At 36.7% G+C, this 16,644-nt stretch overlaps 1 protein-coding gene across 1 annotated transcript in view; it reads right to left on the minus strand.

Annotated features, from left to right (window-relative positions):
- Window positions 1–13,584, minus strand: part of LOC113233275 — a 21,011-nt gene extending 7,427 nt beyond the window's left edge. Inside the window, exons 1-2 of the mRNA XM_026468333.1 lie at window positions 13,424–13,584; window positions 658–895 (exon numbers count right to left, since the gene is read on the minus strand). Coding sequence (XP_026324118.1) covers window positions 658–895; window positions 13,424–13,455 — 270 coding nt within the window. The 5' untranslated portion in view covers window positions 13,456–13,584. The remainder of the gene's footprint in view (window positions 1–657; window positions 896–13,423) is intronic.
- Window positions 13,585–16,644: the final 3,060 nt, after the last annotated feature.

Consider the following 16,644-nt stretch of genomic DNA (forward strand, 5'->3'; position numbering starts at 1 on the left):
AAAAAAATCATATGTGGAAAGTAGCGGTTTTCCTGTAAAATTTCGATGTAAGTTGTGTTTTTATTCTATCATGAAAATTTTTAGTTATCGTGTTTTCACACCGTATGAGAATTTTTTATAAATTATTTTTTATGTGAAATTACTCCACTAGTTTGTTATAGTTGTTAATATAAAGATCGAACACTCAGAAAAAATTCCTTCGATCCGGCCGGATTTGAACCGACATCTTCTAGCATACCGTGCTAGACGCTATACCAATTAAGCCACGGAACGGACCAAAGGGCCTTATGAATTTTTCTATGTGTTTATTTTCGGGTCTTCGTATTTTGTTTTTGAACGACTTTTAGCCGTAGCGCCATCTATGAGAAATCTTAAGTATTTCGTCACCCAGTTAGATACCTTTACAGGTACCAGCCATGGCATGTCGCTATTCATTGTATTTAATTTTGTATTTAATTGATAGTCAATTATTTTTTGAAATTACTCCACTAGTTTGTTATAATTACAAAGATCGAACACTCAGAAAAAATGCCTTCGATCCGATATATATATTTTTTAAAGCGATTGATTCAACAATTTCATTGTTATGCGGTTGATTAACCAAAGCCATTTGAGGTAGTATAGACTCTTAAAGCCAGCTACAAATTCTGTACCAACCGTGAACACGACGTCATAAAGCCTCGCACACGCATGGAACACCTGAATGTCAGCCATCTGATCATGCATGTCCCGGCTTTCGACGGACATGTAGTAGCGATGCGCGGTTTCAATGCGATTGGGGGCACTCGAGTTGCGCGGGAGGTCCTTGGCGATGTCAATCAGCTTCATCACGAGGGCGGAGTAGATGCGGCGACTGATAGCATCCGTTCGCCGTGAACGGTAATTATCAACTTCCCTGGAACATGTGAAAGGGAGGTATATTTACTGTGTTCCGCTTTTGAAGAATAGAGGTGCTATTGAAATTACAGGCACGTGGAACTTGTCAACTTATGTCAGTGGCAGTGCCCTCCGATCTTTGCGTTTTAAAGCTCTGAGTGGCACTGTTACTGTTATGGACAGGCGTGTAGCTTAACCATCAGGAGCACGACTTGTTTGTCCAGTCGCTTGATGTTATAATAATAAAAAAAAGGTATATCATAGCTAGCAGACGAAAAAGGCGGCTGGTAGTCGACTTAGACCCATTATGGTACTGTCATATTTGTGCCCGTACATAAAACTCTTTCCTATGTATTAAAAGTAAATATCAGACAACATCACATAGGTTGCCCTGATCCCAAAGTAAGTAGCTAAAGCACTTGTGTTATGGAACTCGGAAATGAAAACGGTACCATAAACACGCAGACCCGAGACAATATAGAAAAGTTAGTTTTCTACATTGACCCGACCGGGGATCGAACCCAGGACTTTAAAGATATTGACGACCACTGAGATCGTCATTATATTATCAATGTACAGGGTGGCAAATTTACAATGGGCCAAAATTTTTTTTAGATGTAGATCATTTGTAACAACCCATTTAAAATAAACGTTAGTTCCGTGAATTTGTTTATGTCCTTTTTTGAAAATTTTCTACTCTAGTCACTAACCATTCTAGTTTGAAAACTTCTACTAAATTGATTGAAATTTGGTATAGACATAGTGTGACCATGTAACTAGCATGCAATGAGCCATTTTTATGATTGTTCTCAGACTGCACCGTTATTTTAGACATTTAGGAGATTTTTTATTTGTTTTTTGAAAATTTTCTGCCCTAGTCACTATAACCACTGTAGATTGAAAACTTCTACTAAATTAAATGAAATTTGGTATGGACGTAGTGTAACCATGTAACTAGTATGCAATGAGCCATTTTTATGATTGCTCTTAGATTGCGCCGTCATTTTGGACATTTAAGAAATTTTTTACTTGTCCACGACCAATGTGTTAAATTAAAAAATAATCCTGCCTGTGATAAATGTACAATCAGAATTTGCTAATGGCCTTAAAAACTACCTTAAGATGTAAGAATTGTTTACAAGTAAAATTGTATTGTTGCAACCATTGTAAGGTCTTCATAAATTGACATGACGTGCACTGAGTCAATGACAACCAAAATGGTAATTAGTATCGTAATAGTTATTCTACAATTTTGATTTAATTTCTCAAAAGCAACTCAGATTTACCTTAATTATTCTCAAAAAATTTTTGTACCACTGTAAATGGGCCAATCTGTATTATATCAATATATATTACATTGTATATTATGCCATCACAACCTTCAAGTCAATTCGAAATTCAAATACATCGTTATTTCAAAGGTAAGCAAGATTAAACTCTACTACTCATTCCTAAGGCAGATTCCCCAAGAAGAATGAGTTAGAAACCCTAGGGGTTGAAACAGCTCCACTGCTCGTTGTTACAGAAAGCGACGTGTGTTGGCCTTATTAATTCATAGTTATTATATAAAGATATTAGCAAATCTTCCGTTTTATATCCAGTCATATTTCACTCGTAACTCTCGCCGATATTTTTCAAAGCATAAAACTTCCTGCTGAAGCAACGTTACTACAACAATATTGTAAATCATTAAAACCATCGGCCGTAGCCGAAATTTCCACATTGATCTAATTAAAACTGCAAGTTACGATCTCAAGTGTAGGCGCAAGCGCAGATCAATATACGGCTACGTAAATCATTCATCGCGTAGGAGTTCTACGTCACAGAGTCGGTACTATGACCATTGGAAGGTGATCTCTGATGTACTTTTATTATAAATTTACTTAATTAAGATGTCTGTATACTATGATTAAACGTACTTTTGATGTAGATAATAGGGTCCACTGAAAATCGGCGACACAGTCTTTACTTAACTGTTTGGACCCTTTTGCATTTACCACAGCCGCACACATCGCATTTATTCAAATTGAGCTGACGGTTTTTTAAATTCTATTAGGTATGTTTGCTACGTTGTTTTTTTGTTCTTTTATTTTTTGTTTTACTTTTGCTTTGTCTTTTTTAAATTCTTTCTGTATATTTTTGTGTTGTGGTGTTGTAATAAATGAATTATTATATTCTGTAGTAGTATTTTACGCAATCGTGTTCCGTTTACCTAAGAAATAGGTACGAGATTTTAAGATTGTGACAAAATCACAAAACAGGCAATAACTCATATTAGTTCCGTCACGCACCGCTAGATGGCATTGGCGTCGAAATAGCAAATTCTGCATCGCGGTGTTAATATTTTACGCCTCTAGCGCTGCTTCCTTATTGGACGCTTTAGAACGTAACACGTAGTTGTTGCAACCTGAGCCGCTTCGTAATTGGAACGTGCGTACGGGTCCTCGACTACGTTCCGATTAGGGGGAGTCCTTTCCCACTGTACCACAGACGTTGTAGGTATATGTTGTGAAATGAAACCACCATATTGGAAAAACCTGGTTTCCCTCTGTCACCCCAATAAGAACTACTACAAGATCTAATTATGTAATGATTTTTCTTCGAGTAAATAAAATAAGGAAACACAACGAATATTTAATGGACCCATATTTTGTTAATAATCCATGACAGCAAACTCTACATAACTAAAACACCAAAGGTATAGAATAGAAGTGGCCAAGTACCGCTTATATTTTAACCAATCCTTTTTTATAAAGGTTTATGGCCCGGTTGCAAGATCTTTAGGTCAATTTAACCAATCAGGAGACAGTAGGGCGTTTGAGTAGCGTCATATTTGATATTTTAATTAGCAAAAATATGACGTTCTTTTTTTGAAATTCATTAAAGTTCTGTGTACTATAGACAATAGAATTTTGATTTTGAACATTAAAAAGAGCGCCTCTATTCAGATTCAGATTCATTTATTTCTCAAATATGACATTACAGTATTAATTGCACTACACGTCAAAGTATAAGAAATTATATTGAGATCCTCAGATAAAAATGAAAATTATAAGAAAAATACAACAATTACAAAATTAACAATTCATTATATAATATTGATGTCATTAAATTACATATCAAATATCATTCTCCATCAAGGATCGTCATAAGTTAATAACAATTACACAAGAGGATGTCTGTAGCGAATCGTGCAAGTTGCTACAAATCTCTTTTGTATATATTTTATAGTCTAACGCATTGACTTGCAAATAAATGGACGACGGGTCTAATACAAAAACCACGAAAAAAATGTCCCAAGTCAACCTATTTAAACGTAGTGATATGTAAAGGAATATGAAAAAGCTAAAACGTTGAATTTAAATTGTAATGTCATCGCAGTACTGTCTAATTTTGCTTGCTTCGCTGTCAGTCGAACAAACGAAGACTAGAGCGTGAATGACGCTCTGTATACGATTTTAACGCTCTATAAGTTCGGACACTTTTAGCGCGGACCCGACGTCCATATAATTGTAAGTCAACGGTCTAATGTTTTAGTTTTATACGTAAACTCCAAATTTAAACGTGTTCGTTTTTGGCGCCTTATTCTTGACTTGACTTGCGTTTGTTGTTTTGCTTTGATAGCGACAACGTGCTAGTAAATTATTAATAAACTGTAAGTACATTCTCTTTTGGCCTTGCTCACTCGTTATTAGCACCCAACCTTTAACCCATTGATACAGTCTACAATGTCAATGCGGTAAAGATTATAATAAAATAGAAAATACTCAATATCGTTACTATTTTAAGTCCACAAATTCATTTACATAAAGGATTTTTCAATAAAGGATCTTTCAGCCGGCGGCTGAATGTTTTGTCAGACGGTTCAAGTTAGAGAGTAGCGGTTAAACGCTCATAGTAAGTAGTTACGATGACACGGTTATAATATTATACACGTGTCGTTCGGTTATAATTATATTATGATGAACTTGGTGTGCCAGCGGCTTAAACTGGAGGAGCTACACGGACTGACTTCTATTCCTACTTACTAGGACAAATTTAGGGGTCAACTTTTTCTAATTTTCGTTGCTCTGGTACTCATAGTACAATTCCACCTCTAATTTGAGACCAAGTGATTATTAAAAAATAAATAAATAAAGCGCACACTCGTAGCTCCGCACTAGGCAAAACCCTGGGTGCCACGGACACACACAGACAACCACAAATTACACCCAAATTCACGAGAGAAATAAATGTGGGTCATACAAATATTTCTCCCGGCCTGGGAATCGAACCTGGGACCTCTGCATGGCAGACTAGCATGGTAACCGTTTCACGGAGACAGTTAAGTAATTTTAGTGGCTATCTGGTACATTATTTATTTATAATCAAGACTTGATTCAATAGGTATTTCTTAGATAAACGCGAATCATCGTCGATCATATCAATGCTCAACATCAGGTGAGACTGTAGTGATGGGCGTGTCTATTTATATTATTTTTAATTTAAAGTGGCGTTAAGAAAGCGCCGGGTTAAAACCCGGGAGTTGGCCCATCTCTGGTTAGATTTCTACTGCCAATTTGAAAAGGGGTTTATTAAATAAAGTCTAATTGTAATTTTTAAATTTTAAAAGAAAGTCACGATCTTTTACTACTGTGATATTACGTTTATTATATTCCATTTAACTGCCTCCGTGGCCGAACGGTTACCATACCGGACTGCCACGCTGAGGTCCCAGGTTTGATTCCCGGACTGGAAGAAATATTTGTATGGCCTACATTTATTTCTCTCGGGAGTTTGGGTGTAATATTTGTGGTTGACTATGTGTCCAGCACCCGCGACACAGGGTTTCCCTAGTGCGGGGCTACGTTGAGTGTGTGCGTTATTACGAAATTACTCCACAACTACAAGACCGCAACACTAAGAAAAAATCATTTGATCCGGCTGGAATTGAACCACCACCCTCGGGCAATCCGTGCCAGATGCTCTGCCAATTATACCACGGGATGAACCAGCAGGACTTACAAATTTGTTTATGTGTTTAGGTTAGGTTAGCCGTAGCGCCATCTGTGAGAAATTTATTTCTTCACTAAGAGAGGTACCTTTACAGCTACCAGCAGCTGACTAGACATGTCGCATTAATGATCGTAATTTTTAAGTATTATTAAACGTTACGATGGTTTCCTACCACGACATTAATTTTTTTTTTGTGAAATTACTCCACTAGTTTCTTATAATTATTATAATAATAATAACGCTCACACTCAACATAGCCCCGCACTAGGGAAACCCTGTGTCGCGGGTGCCATGGACACACACATAGACAACCACAAATTACACCCAAACTCATGAGAGAAATAAATGTAGGCCATACAAATATTTCTCCCAGCCCGGGAATCGAACCTGGGACCTCTGCGTGGCAGTCCGGCATGGTAACCGTTCGGCCACGGAGGCAGTTAAACTACTAAATAACAAATAAAAAATAACACTAAATTATAATTTTCCTCGTAATCATTGATCAATGTACCGAGAAACATGTGACCAAAGACGTGTGGCGAAATTTTACAATTTTGCCCCACTTCGTTCGACAAATCTGGCTATATCGAAGTACCCGAAAAGATCGGGTAACAAGATTTACTTCTACGTCGCACGACTCCGCCGAACGTCTCTGGAGACTAAGACGAATACCCTTTTTGGTATGGTTTCCATAGAGTACTCTTGTGCAGTTATTTAATAATAATAATAATAATATAAGGTGTGTGCGTACACCTCGACTTACGAGAGAAACAAATGTAGGCCATACAAATATTTCTCTTGGCTCGGGAATCGAATAAGCGACCTCTGCGCGCGGACCAGCATGGTAACCGTTCGATCACAGAGGCAGTTAAAAAATTTACAAAGAACATATGCCACTTGTAAAACGTAGCACCCTCATTAGTAAAGTGCCGCAATTCGAAAAATAAAATTTTTGGTAAACTGACACAATAATTATTAATAAAAAGATCGAACACTCAGAATACATTCCTTCGAACCGACATCTTCTAGTATACCGTACCAGTCGCTATACCAACTAAGCCACGGAACGAACCAGCGGACCTCACGAATTTTTCTATATGCTTGCGTCATATCTTTGTACTTTGTTTCTCAACGGCTTTTTGGCCGTAGCGCCATCTATGAGAAATATACGATATTTCTACATAATAAATTATAAAAAGTCTCGTTAAAACGAATCATATTATGAGCCCAGACATAATGTATTTGCTGGACACTAAAGAAGAGTTCTTCCCATTGAACAATACTATAATAACAAATACAGTTTGCCAAACACAACGAAAATAACCCAATTTTGAGAAGAAACAATGAGGCGACTGATGCACGGAAAGTAGGGTCTTTGCACTTTTTAGTTGTAAACCGAAACCAGGGGCCATAGCATGAACTTTACTAAAACGAATCAACAACGCAGCAGTTAAATTTAGCATCCTAAACTGAATCGTTAAAATTCGTACCATGAGCTAGTTAAAACTGATCGCTAATCCGCGAATGGATGACCGATATTTGTCTCTGGTCCTCTACCATTTTGCATTGTGAAATTTTTAAATATGATGATCTTTCTTTTGATACGTGTTTTTTAGCCAAAGACATGTTTTTTTAAGGACAGTTTTATAGGTTCTTAATTGATTAATATGTAGGTGAAAATCCCTGACAGTCAGCCGTGACCATGGGACCTGTAAAGAGCCCGAAGGGCGTATTAGATTCGGAAAAATTGTTTCATTTGCTAGAATATTTTTTCGAAATTGCTATTATCACACTTATATTTCATTGTGGTTTTCGGTACAAATAATTTACACGTACATAAAAGTTTATAATGTAGTATTATTAATTGGCTTGGGGTTGTAACGAGACTCCCATCTGTGTTCAATTGTCGTTGAAGACACTGAAGCAACGTACACAGCGAAAGTGCATAAGCAAAGTTTTTAGGTCGTTTTTCCCACAAAAAATTAATTTTGAAGTTTATTACGTCAGTTTAACAAAAATGTTATTTTTCGAATTGCGACTCTTTATTCTTGGGGGTGCTATACTTTATAAATGGCATATGTCCTTTGTAAATTTTTTAACTTTCTCTGTGGCCGAACGGTTACCATGTTGACCCGCCACGCAAAGGTCCCGGAATTTATTCCCAAGGCAAGCGAAATATTTGTATGGCCTACATTTGTTTCCCTCGTGAGTTTGGATGTAATTTGTGGTTGTCTGTGTATGTGTCTATGGCACCTGTGATACAGAGTTTCCCCCGGTTTCCAGGGTTTCTCAGTCAGTTGTGACCATAGACGAAACGTTGGTCGAAGTAGTTTAATTTCCTTTCCACTATCGCGAAAATCTAAAAATGCGATATTAACCATAGACCGAAACATTCTTTAAAAAAAAATTTGACGGACTAAAAGCATCGATAAAATAGAAATAATTATTTAACCGATTTTAATAATATGTTTTTCGCCTGTCCATAACAGTTACAGTGCCACTCAGAGCTTTAAGTTGCAAAGATCTGAGGGGCACTACCACTGCGCCTGTCGCCCTGAGACATTGTTTGACAAGTCTCAGGTTCCTGTAATTTCACCAGCACCCTTACCCTTCAAAACTGGAAATCAGTAATGCTGACATTACTGCTTGGCAGCAGAAATAGGTAAGGCAGTACTTCCCTGGACGAGCTTTTTCACAAGGAGCTCTACAGCTACTAAAAATGTGATACCACCTGTTTGTCATTTCTATCACCAGATCACACACACGCCTGTCCATAACAGTTGTGCGATTCAGTGCACAAAGATCTGAGGAGTATTGCCACTGCGCCCGTCACCTTGAGACATAAGTTGACAAGCCCCATGTGCCTGTAATATCAACAGCACCCACAACTTTCAAAATCAGAACGCAATAACGTTCACACATTGACTTACAATTATATGGACGTCGGGTCCGCGCTAAAAAGTGTCCGCACTTGTAAGGCGCTAAAATCGTATACAGAGCGCGACACTCCGCTTTAGTCTTCATTTGTTCTACTGACAGCGCGATACTGTGATGACATTACAATTTAAATTTCGAATAGGTTGACTTGGGACATTTTTTTCGTGGTTTTTGTATTAGACCCGTCGTCCATTTATTTGTAAGTCAATGCGTTCACATTACAATTTGACGGCAGAAGTAGGTAAACATTCCATTTATTCATCAACCAATTTTCATATTAAGATATCTCGAACAAAAGCTCTTGCTTGTCGACTAGATTTACATGAGATCCAAATTTTACGAGGCCCCGATTATCATCCAGGGCGAATAGAAGGGCTGCTACATATGTCCCAACTTTTATTACCATGTTATGCTTTATTTTGCTCGCTCTAAATGCAAATTTAATGAATGCCGAAAATAGCAGTCGAACTATGTCCTTGTGTCTTGGCTTTTTTTCGTTATTACGCTTTGATGTTTTTCAAATTAGGTCCGTAGATTGAATGCAATGATGAGTCACTCCTGATGTCCTTTTAATGTCTTCATTGTGCTCGTTATTCACGAAGGTTCTCAATTAGTACTTATAAATAGTAATTGATTCTGGACTGCCAAGAAGACAAAATGTGTTAAATTTGAATTACCTAAAGTAAAATCGACTAGTCCAAGCATAGAAATAAACGGAGAAAAGTTAGACTTTGTTAATAAAGCAGTCTTCTTGGGAGTGACCTTAGATAGTAAACTTCAATGGTTTCCACATATATCTTCCCTGGCCAGCAGATTAAGCTCCGCTGCATACGCAGTCCGCAGAATACGTGAGCTTACCGATTTAGTACTGCTAGACTAGTTTACTTTAGTTATTTCCATAGTATAATGTCAGCAATTCGTTCTGTGTACCGTCTAGGCTCTCGGGTTTCTCTCAGAGAAAAGTTTAAGGAGACTGGTATCATGACTGTGGCATCACAGTACATTTACTCAAATATTTTATATGCCCGTAAAAATATACATAATTTCAATAAGAAAGAAGATATCCATAATATTAACCTTAGAGCTAAATCCAAACTCATGGTACCACGATTTCGTTTAACCAAGGTAAACAACTCTTTTATGGGGAACTGTATACGTTTTTACAATAAGATTCCGGAGCATATATTAAGTTTATCATTTCCTAAGTTTAAAAACTACATTAAAAATATTTTGATCAAAATATCATATTACAAAATTGAAGACAACGTGTTAGATAAATATGTATGGAAAGACGACATGGCTCCAGAATCCACACAAATTTGATTCAAAGTGTATTCCATAGCATTTAAGTTTATTTGAAAAGAGCAATCCCTAGAGTTTCTTGCTCGCTCTTCTCAGGGAGGTCAGCGTAGTGAACGAGCAGTAGCTTAAATGTGACGTTTTCAAGTGTAAATTCATTTTACCTATGGAATAAATAATCTTTGACTTTGACTCGGGTACTCGAAAATAAATTTAAAAAAACTGTATTACCTATTTAAGGGGGCACGGAGCTTCTTTCGCTAATTGATTTTAGGTATTCTATGCTCTTCGTGTATGTGTGGCATACGTTTTTAAAGCCGTGTGTAAGCCCAAGGGACACAACCTCCACGTCTGAAGGCCGAAGCAGGACTAAAAGTGCCTACAGATTTGCTCGACATTGTCGATCGGGTGCCTACAGAAAATATGTAAAATAATATATAAATATGTCGATCGACAATAACGATCAACAAAATCGAGCAAATCTGTAGGCACATTTAATGTCTATCGATTTTGTTCCACTCTTCTACTTCAATCCGTCAATTATAATTTCTTAAGCCATGTCAAAAAGGCTCTTTTTAGTTCTGAACCAAAATTCTATTGACAACAGAAAATTTTCAAAAAAAAGAACTTATTTTTTACTAATTAAAATATCAAACAAGACGCTACTCAAATGCTCTACTGCCTCCTGATTGGTTAAAACATAAGCGGTACTTGGCCAATCATGAACACTTCTATGCTATCTCTTTGGTTTTTTGTTTTGTAGAATTTGTTCGGCTTTCGTTCTGGTTTGTTGTGTGGATTGTTAACAATAATCTTTACATTTTGGCTATGTTTCTTTATTTAAATTTACTTGTATAAAATATGCAATAATTACGTAATTAGGTTTTAAAATCTCGTATCTATTACCTAGGTAAACGGTGCTCGATTTCAAGAACCTTCATTATACGACGATTGCTTAAAATACTATTGAAATAGTAGTTTTTTGTAATGTTTGAAGTTAATAACATAAAAAGATCCAAACGTTTCGGGCCCTTTACAGGTCCCATGGTCACGGTTGACTGACCGTCACACAGTCAACCGTGACCATGGGACCTGTAAAGGACTGACCGTCACACAGTCAACCGTGACCATGGGACCTGTAAAGGGCCCGAAACGTTCGGTTTGTTTGAAAAAACAAATATACGCGATTTAAATCCGGAAAAATAGTTTCATTCCTATGTGTAACAATCGCGAAAACCTAAGAACTCGATAAAAAGATCCATTTAAATTACTTTCTAATATAATAATTGTAATAATTGTATTTTGCAAAATAGGCTATATTTCTATTGAAATTTCTATTCTTTATTTGCAAGTTACATAGATAACAGGTGTTCTTATATTTATGGTACTTGACAAGTAACACCCTGTGGGGGCACTGCAACATTCTGAGGGCACCATGTCCTTACTTTACTAACTATATTATTAAAATAAAATTAGAAGTAATTTAATAATAAAAACTAAAAAGAATTTTAGGCATGATAGCTTGCTTTGATAGCAAAAGATTCTTGTAGTTAAAAGACTTGTAGTGATTGGTTCGACACGATAGCACTGTTATTTGCTAGGAAATATCTACACAACGAAATCTTTTTCCTTATATCGCTACGATTGACTCGCGACCTACGCCAAAGTATTCTACCGGAATATTGACTCAATGTTGCAATCCGAGAGATACGACAAAATACAAGTACGAGGGTCGTTTGAATAAGTCCCCAGACCCTGTAATATCAAGTTACAAATCCAGTGTGAAAGTGTATCGGTTGATTAAATATATCTTAAAAGAATATAAACGGTAGTGTATAATGGTTTTGAAGGTTTTAGTAACTTTTGAATTTGAATTCTCGACACAGTTATTTTGGTAACTTTTTAAAATAAAAAAATGTGCCCGCTTATATATAAAAACGAATTATAAAATGTATTAAATATATAGGTAGCGCACGTTGAAATCAATACCATCACTAAATGAAAATCTCGCTTTTTATAAGTTTAAAAAGTTAATATCAAATTCATTTTCACAAGCAAGTTCATTTTCCGTTTACTTACAGCATTGATTGTAATGTGCCACGATCATTGCAATTGTTACAAGTACATTTCATTAAAAAAATGGCAGACAAAATGACAAGAAATGATTTATTGTCACTGGAACAAACCCTTCGTTTTCATTAGTACCACCGGCTAGTGACACTGATGGTCCTAGCGGGACTTTTGTTCCCGTTAGTACCACTATTCGAAATCATAATTGAAGGTGGTACTAGTGAGAAATTTTTGTACCACTGGTTTTTAAGTAGAGACAGAAAAAAACCTTAACCAAATATTTTTTTTAAAAACATGTTTTTTCTAGAAAACGTCGAATGCGACGCTTATTAACCCAGAAGTCGGTTACATTCGTTCGTCGGTTAAAAGGTAAAACTCATTAAGTGACATTTTGTTCAAAAACTAGATTTTTTCAATTTTGCTTTATTGGGAAGAACATCTATGACAAGAAAAATTCAGTAAGTCTCTGGTGTCCTTCATGTTTTAATACATACCAGTCCTTTAGTGATTTTTCATAATGAAAAAATACAAAATCTTAATTATCTCCCTTTGGCCAATTAGGCTATTAGTGAGTTTTACCTTTTAACCGACGCGTTACCAAATCTTCTATCTTTTTAACCGACTTCAAAAAAAGGAGGAGGTTCTCAATTCGACTGAATGTATTTTTTGTATGCATGTTACGCGATAAATCCGGTATTTGTGAACCGACTTTGATGATTCTTTTTTGTTGGACAGAGGGTACCTCCATAGTGGTCCCATTGAATTTTGAAGAAAATCATCCACCTCTAAGGGTTGCTGTTCACGCATGAAGATTGATTTTTATAACTAGGGCCTAAATTTTATTATAAGGAGCAATTATTTTAATAATTGATTTTGCTATTCTCCAATTCAAGGCGTTTTTCTCTCTCAATATACCTTGAGTAGTGAGAACCGATTTTTATTATCTCCTGTGTCAAGTTCCGTATAGTGGCGAACTAGGGGATGAATCCGGGTTTGCGCACTTTCCGGTAACCGATTGCAATAAAACTTGGTAATTATATGTACTTCCACGTACTTTTGAGGTTAGTTTTTTTTAGTACTCTATATTGAGATTATGTTATTATATCCCAGACGGTTCTCAGGGATCGAAGTTTTATTGTTAGTGCAATAAAATTTTATTTCTGAGTTTAATACGTAAATTTCAGTCTAGTGCGACTTGTTATAGCTTTAAAAAAAAGACATTTTTTATTATCTATTTGTCACTTACCTCTTAACAATGTATTTAATTACAAGCGACATCGTCCGGTTGATGTAGACCTGATTCTCCTTCTTAAGGTCAAAGAGAAGTTCCTCATCAAATTTGGCATCTTGCAGCGCTTCTACTGTAGCCTTCGCCAGGCGGCGGTTGTGTTGATAATATTGCTAGAAATAGACACATACTTCAGTCTATAATAGTCTATAGCCGGACATAGGTCCTTATCAAAGCGAGCACTTTCCACAAAAGAGTATATAGTAGTATATATATAGTTGCTACGTAACAGATACATCACTCATATACAAAATCAAAGATACCTACCTACGCTACAATAGCGTACTAAATCTAACTAATAACACTAGGTGCTCACATGAAAAAGGAACCCCAAGCAGAGAGGTGAAAATAACGCTGCCGCCGTGTGCAGTCGTGCGGAATCGAATGGGCTAGGATTGTACAAGGATTTGTATTGTAAATGGAAGACTCGTCTGAGTTTTTGAAATTACAATTATTTATTTAGTATTAGGTAATTATAATAAAATGATATATAGATTTATATTTTTTACCTTCTCTATTCTGTTAATGTAATTTTAATAAATATGCAATTTTAATAATAATACACCCATCCATTAAACAATAATTACGCAATAGCGACAATGCGACGATTTTTTCTTACGAAACGTGTCATACGACTATTCAGATGTCACACTCTCTGAGCTTTTGTACTGCCGGCGATACACTCAGCGGTAGGTACATAACGTGTCCTCCGTCCGTCTCAGAGACGGAGTCCTGCCGATACTGATGACTACCCATACCAATTGCAGCGCCAGTCAGAGCTGCGCCTGTCACCCTGAGACATAAAGTTAACAACTCTCATGTGCTTGTAGTTAAACCAGCACCCTTACCTTTCAAAACCACAAGGCAGTAATAGTCATATTACTGGCGGTAAAATAGGTAAAGTCGCAGTGGTGCTTCCCAGGAAGAACTCTTTGCCAAAACTCTACGGCTACTAAAGTTAAAGTGGTACCTAATAATGACCCGTTTAGCTCTTACAGGTAGTTTCGATCTATGATGTTTTTTCCAAATGATAAATGTGTGCAAATGTTTAATTACAAACCGCAACCCCCAGAGTTTCTTGCTCATTCTCCTCTGGGGAATCTGCGTTAGAAATGAGTATTTAAAGTTTAATCAATATGACCTGTGAAGTAAAGATAAATTTGAGTGTGAACGAGGGTTATAGAAACACAGAGTTTCTAATTTCTCAATTTATAGATTACGAAAACTATGACATTGGATTGGGAACTGCACGATATCTCTTAGCATATTTAATCTATTAGTTTCTCGCGCGTCAGGGTGGTGACCCAAGGCAGTAATTTTATGTCGGCAAAAACTCGGTTATTTACGCGCACCGCGCTTATGGCGCGGGATAATGTGGACGAATGTCCAGTGGTTGCAAATATGGCTCTATCACAGATATTTCCAAACTTTGCTTTGGTTTATTCCCTTTATAATTATACATTTCTTTTCATTTCATGTAATGCAAACACACATAAAAATATATATTAAACGGTTGAACAATAGTAAGCCCATTTTATATTGCTTAAAATTTCACCAGAAACATTAATTTCGACCAAAAGTATAACTTTTAGTTATCTAAAGGGAAACTAAACAGGGAAAAAACATTGGAACTAATTTATTAATGTACCAAAATTAAATATAAACTACCTCCTTTTTGTACTCTACCAATCATATTTCATATATTTATTCTAATAGACTTAGTTATTGTTATTTTAGGGCACTTGACGGACGAAGCTACACATGGTACAGGGATCCTAGTTTGAGAGCTAGGCACATCTCAGATACCTATTTTTCTGTATTTTGCAATACAGATATTATAAAGTTATTCGTGGTATTAACAGTGCTTCATTTTCTTTATCCTGGCTTTGTAGCCTATTATTTTTGAGGTCGGCCCTCCAAGTCCTCGTGCGCCAATCCAGGCACCGTGCCGTAAGCTCAAATCTTCATATCTCTTTGGACGATGTCAACCCAAATGGTCTAAGGGTCTGTCTGGTCGTCTTTTGGTTTACTTACAAGCGTCAAGATTCTTACTCTTATAGTTCTCATCCCAACTGCCTTCTAAATTAATTATTATTTATATATAAATTGGTGATGACAGATGGAGTAAAGTGCCAATCGAATGGTCACCATAAAGTGGTTTTAAAAACATGGGACTTCCTGTAATGATCATCTCATTGCATTTTTTACACAACATTGTCAATGACGCAGACCATAGATGAGGTTAGTGCAAGGTTATGGTGTAGGGCACAAACTACGGTATGCATATAGCAGTGGATGGAGTCGTGATGATATTATTTTTTAATTATACTCAGTGACGGAATGAACTAGTCATGCACCTGGCGGTAAGCGACACACCTGTCCTTACCAGTTCCAGTGCCACTTAGAGCTTTAAATCGCAAAGATCTAAGGTCACCCTGAGACATAAGTTGATAAGTTCCATGTGCCTGTAATTTCACCAGCACTCTTATCTTTACTCACATTACTGCTGGGCGGGAGAAATAGATGTAGTGGCAGTACTTCTCTGGGCGAACTCTTTCACAAGGAGCTCTATTGCTCCGAAAATAATAGAATAATAAAGCTCAGTCGTCAAACCTAAGCTCATGGGAACTGCGACAGGGGTACTAAATGTGTTCCAGTTTGGGTGCGACTGGTTTATTAGTATTCCGCGTTAGTTCGCACAGTGAATAGATCGCAGCCCCGGGGAAACAATTTCTTTGAGTGTTTCAGTGTAGTTAGTTAGGAGGGCAGATACTCTGATTTTACTTACGTCTATGAGATAGAGATTTCTCTAATGTTGCGGGTTTATTCATCAACTTTTACGTTAAAACAACGCGGACAACATCGCTCGATAGCGGTATGTCAGTGATGTATTTTATTAATTTTTATTTGATAATATATTCCACAGGAAAACATAAAAACACATTTAGTAACAAGGAAAACACAAACAAAAAGGTACTGCTTATTTCTAACAGATATTTCTTCCTGCAGACCTTAAGGCTGCCTTTCCACCAGAGATGTGCGACGTAGCGAGGCGGTATGCGAAGAAAAAATCCACCAATAGGATTTCTTCACTTTCCTAGCCTCGCCTAGCGCATCTCCGGTGGAAAAGGGTTAACGGAGCTAAGTATTTGTACATACAAAATAGCGAGAGATGTGTA

This window comes from Hyposmocoma kahamanoa, unplaced genomic scaffold (assembly GCF_003589595.1).
Source record: "Hyposmocoma kahamanoa isolate Upper Pololo Valley unplaced genomic scaffold, ASM358959v1 78, whole genome shotgun sequence".
NCBI classification, from domain to species: Eukaryota; Metazoa; Arthropoda; class Insecta; order Lepidoptera; family Cosmopterigidae; genus Hyposmocoma; species Hyposmocoma kahamanoa.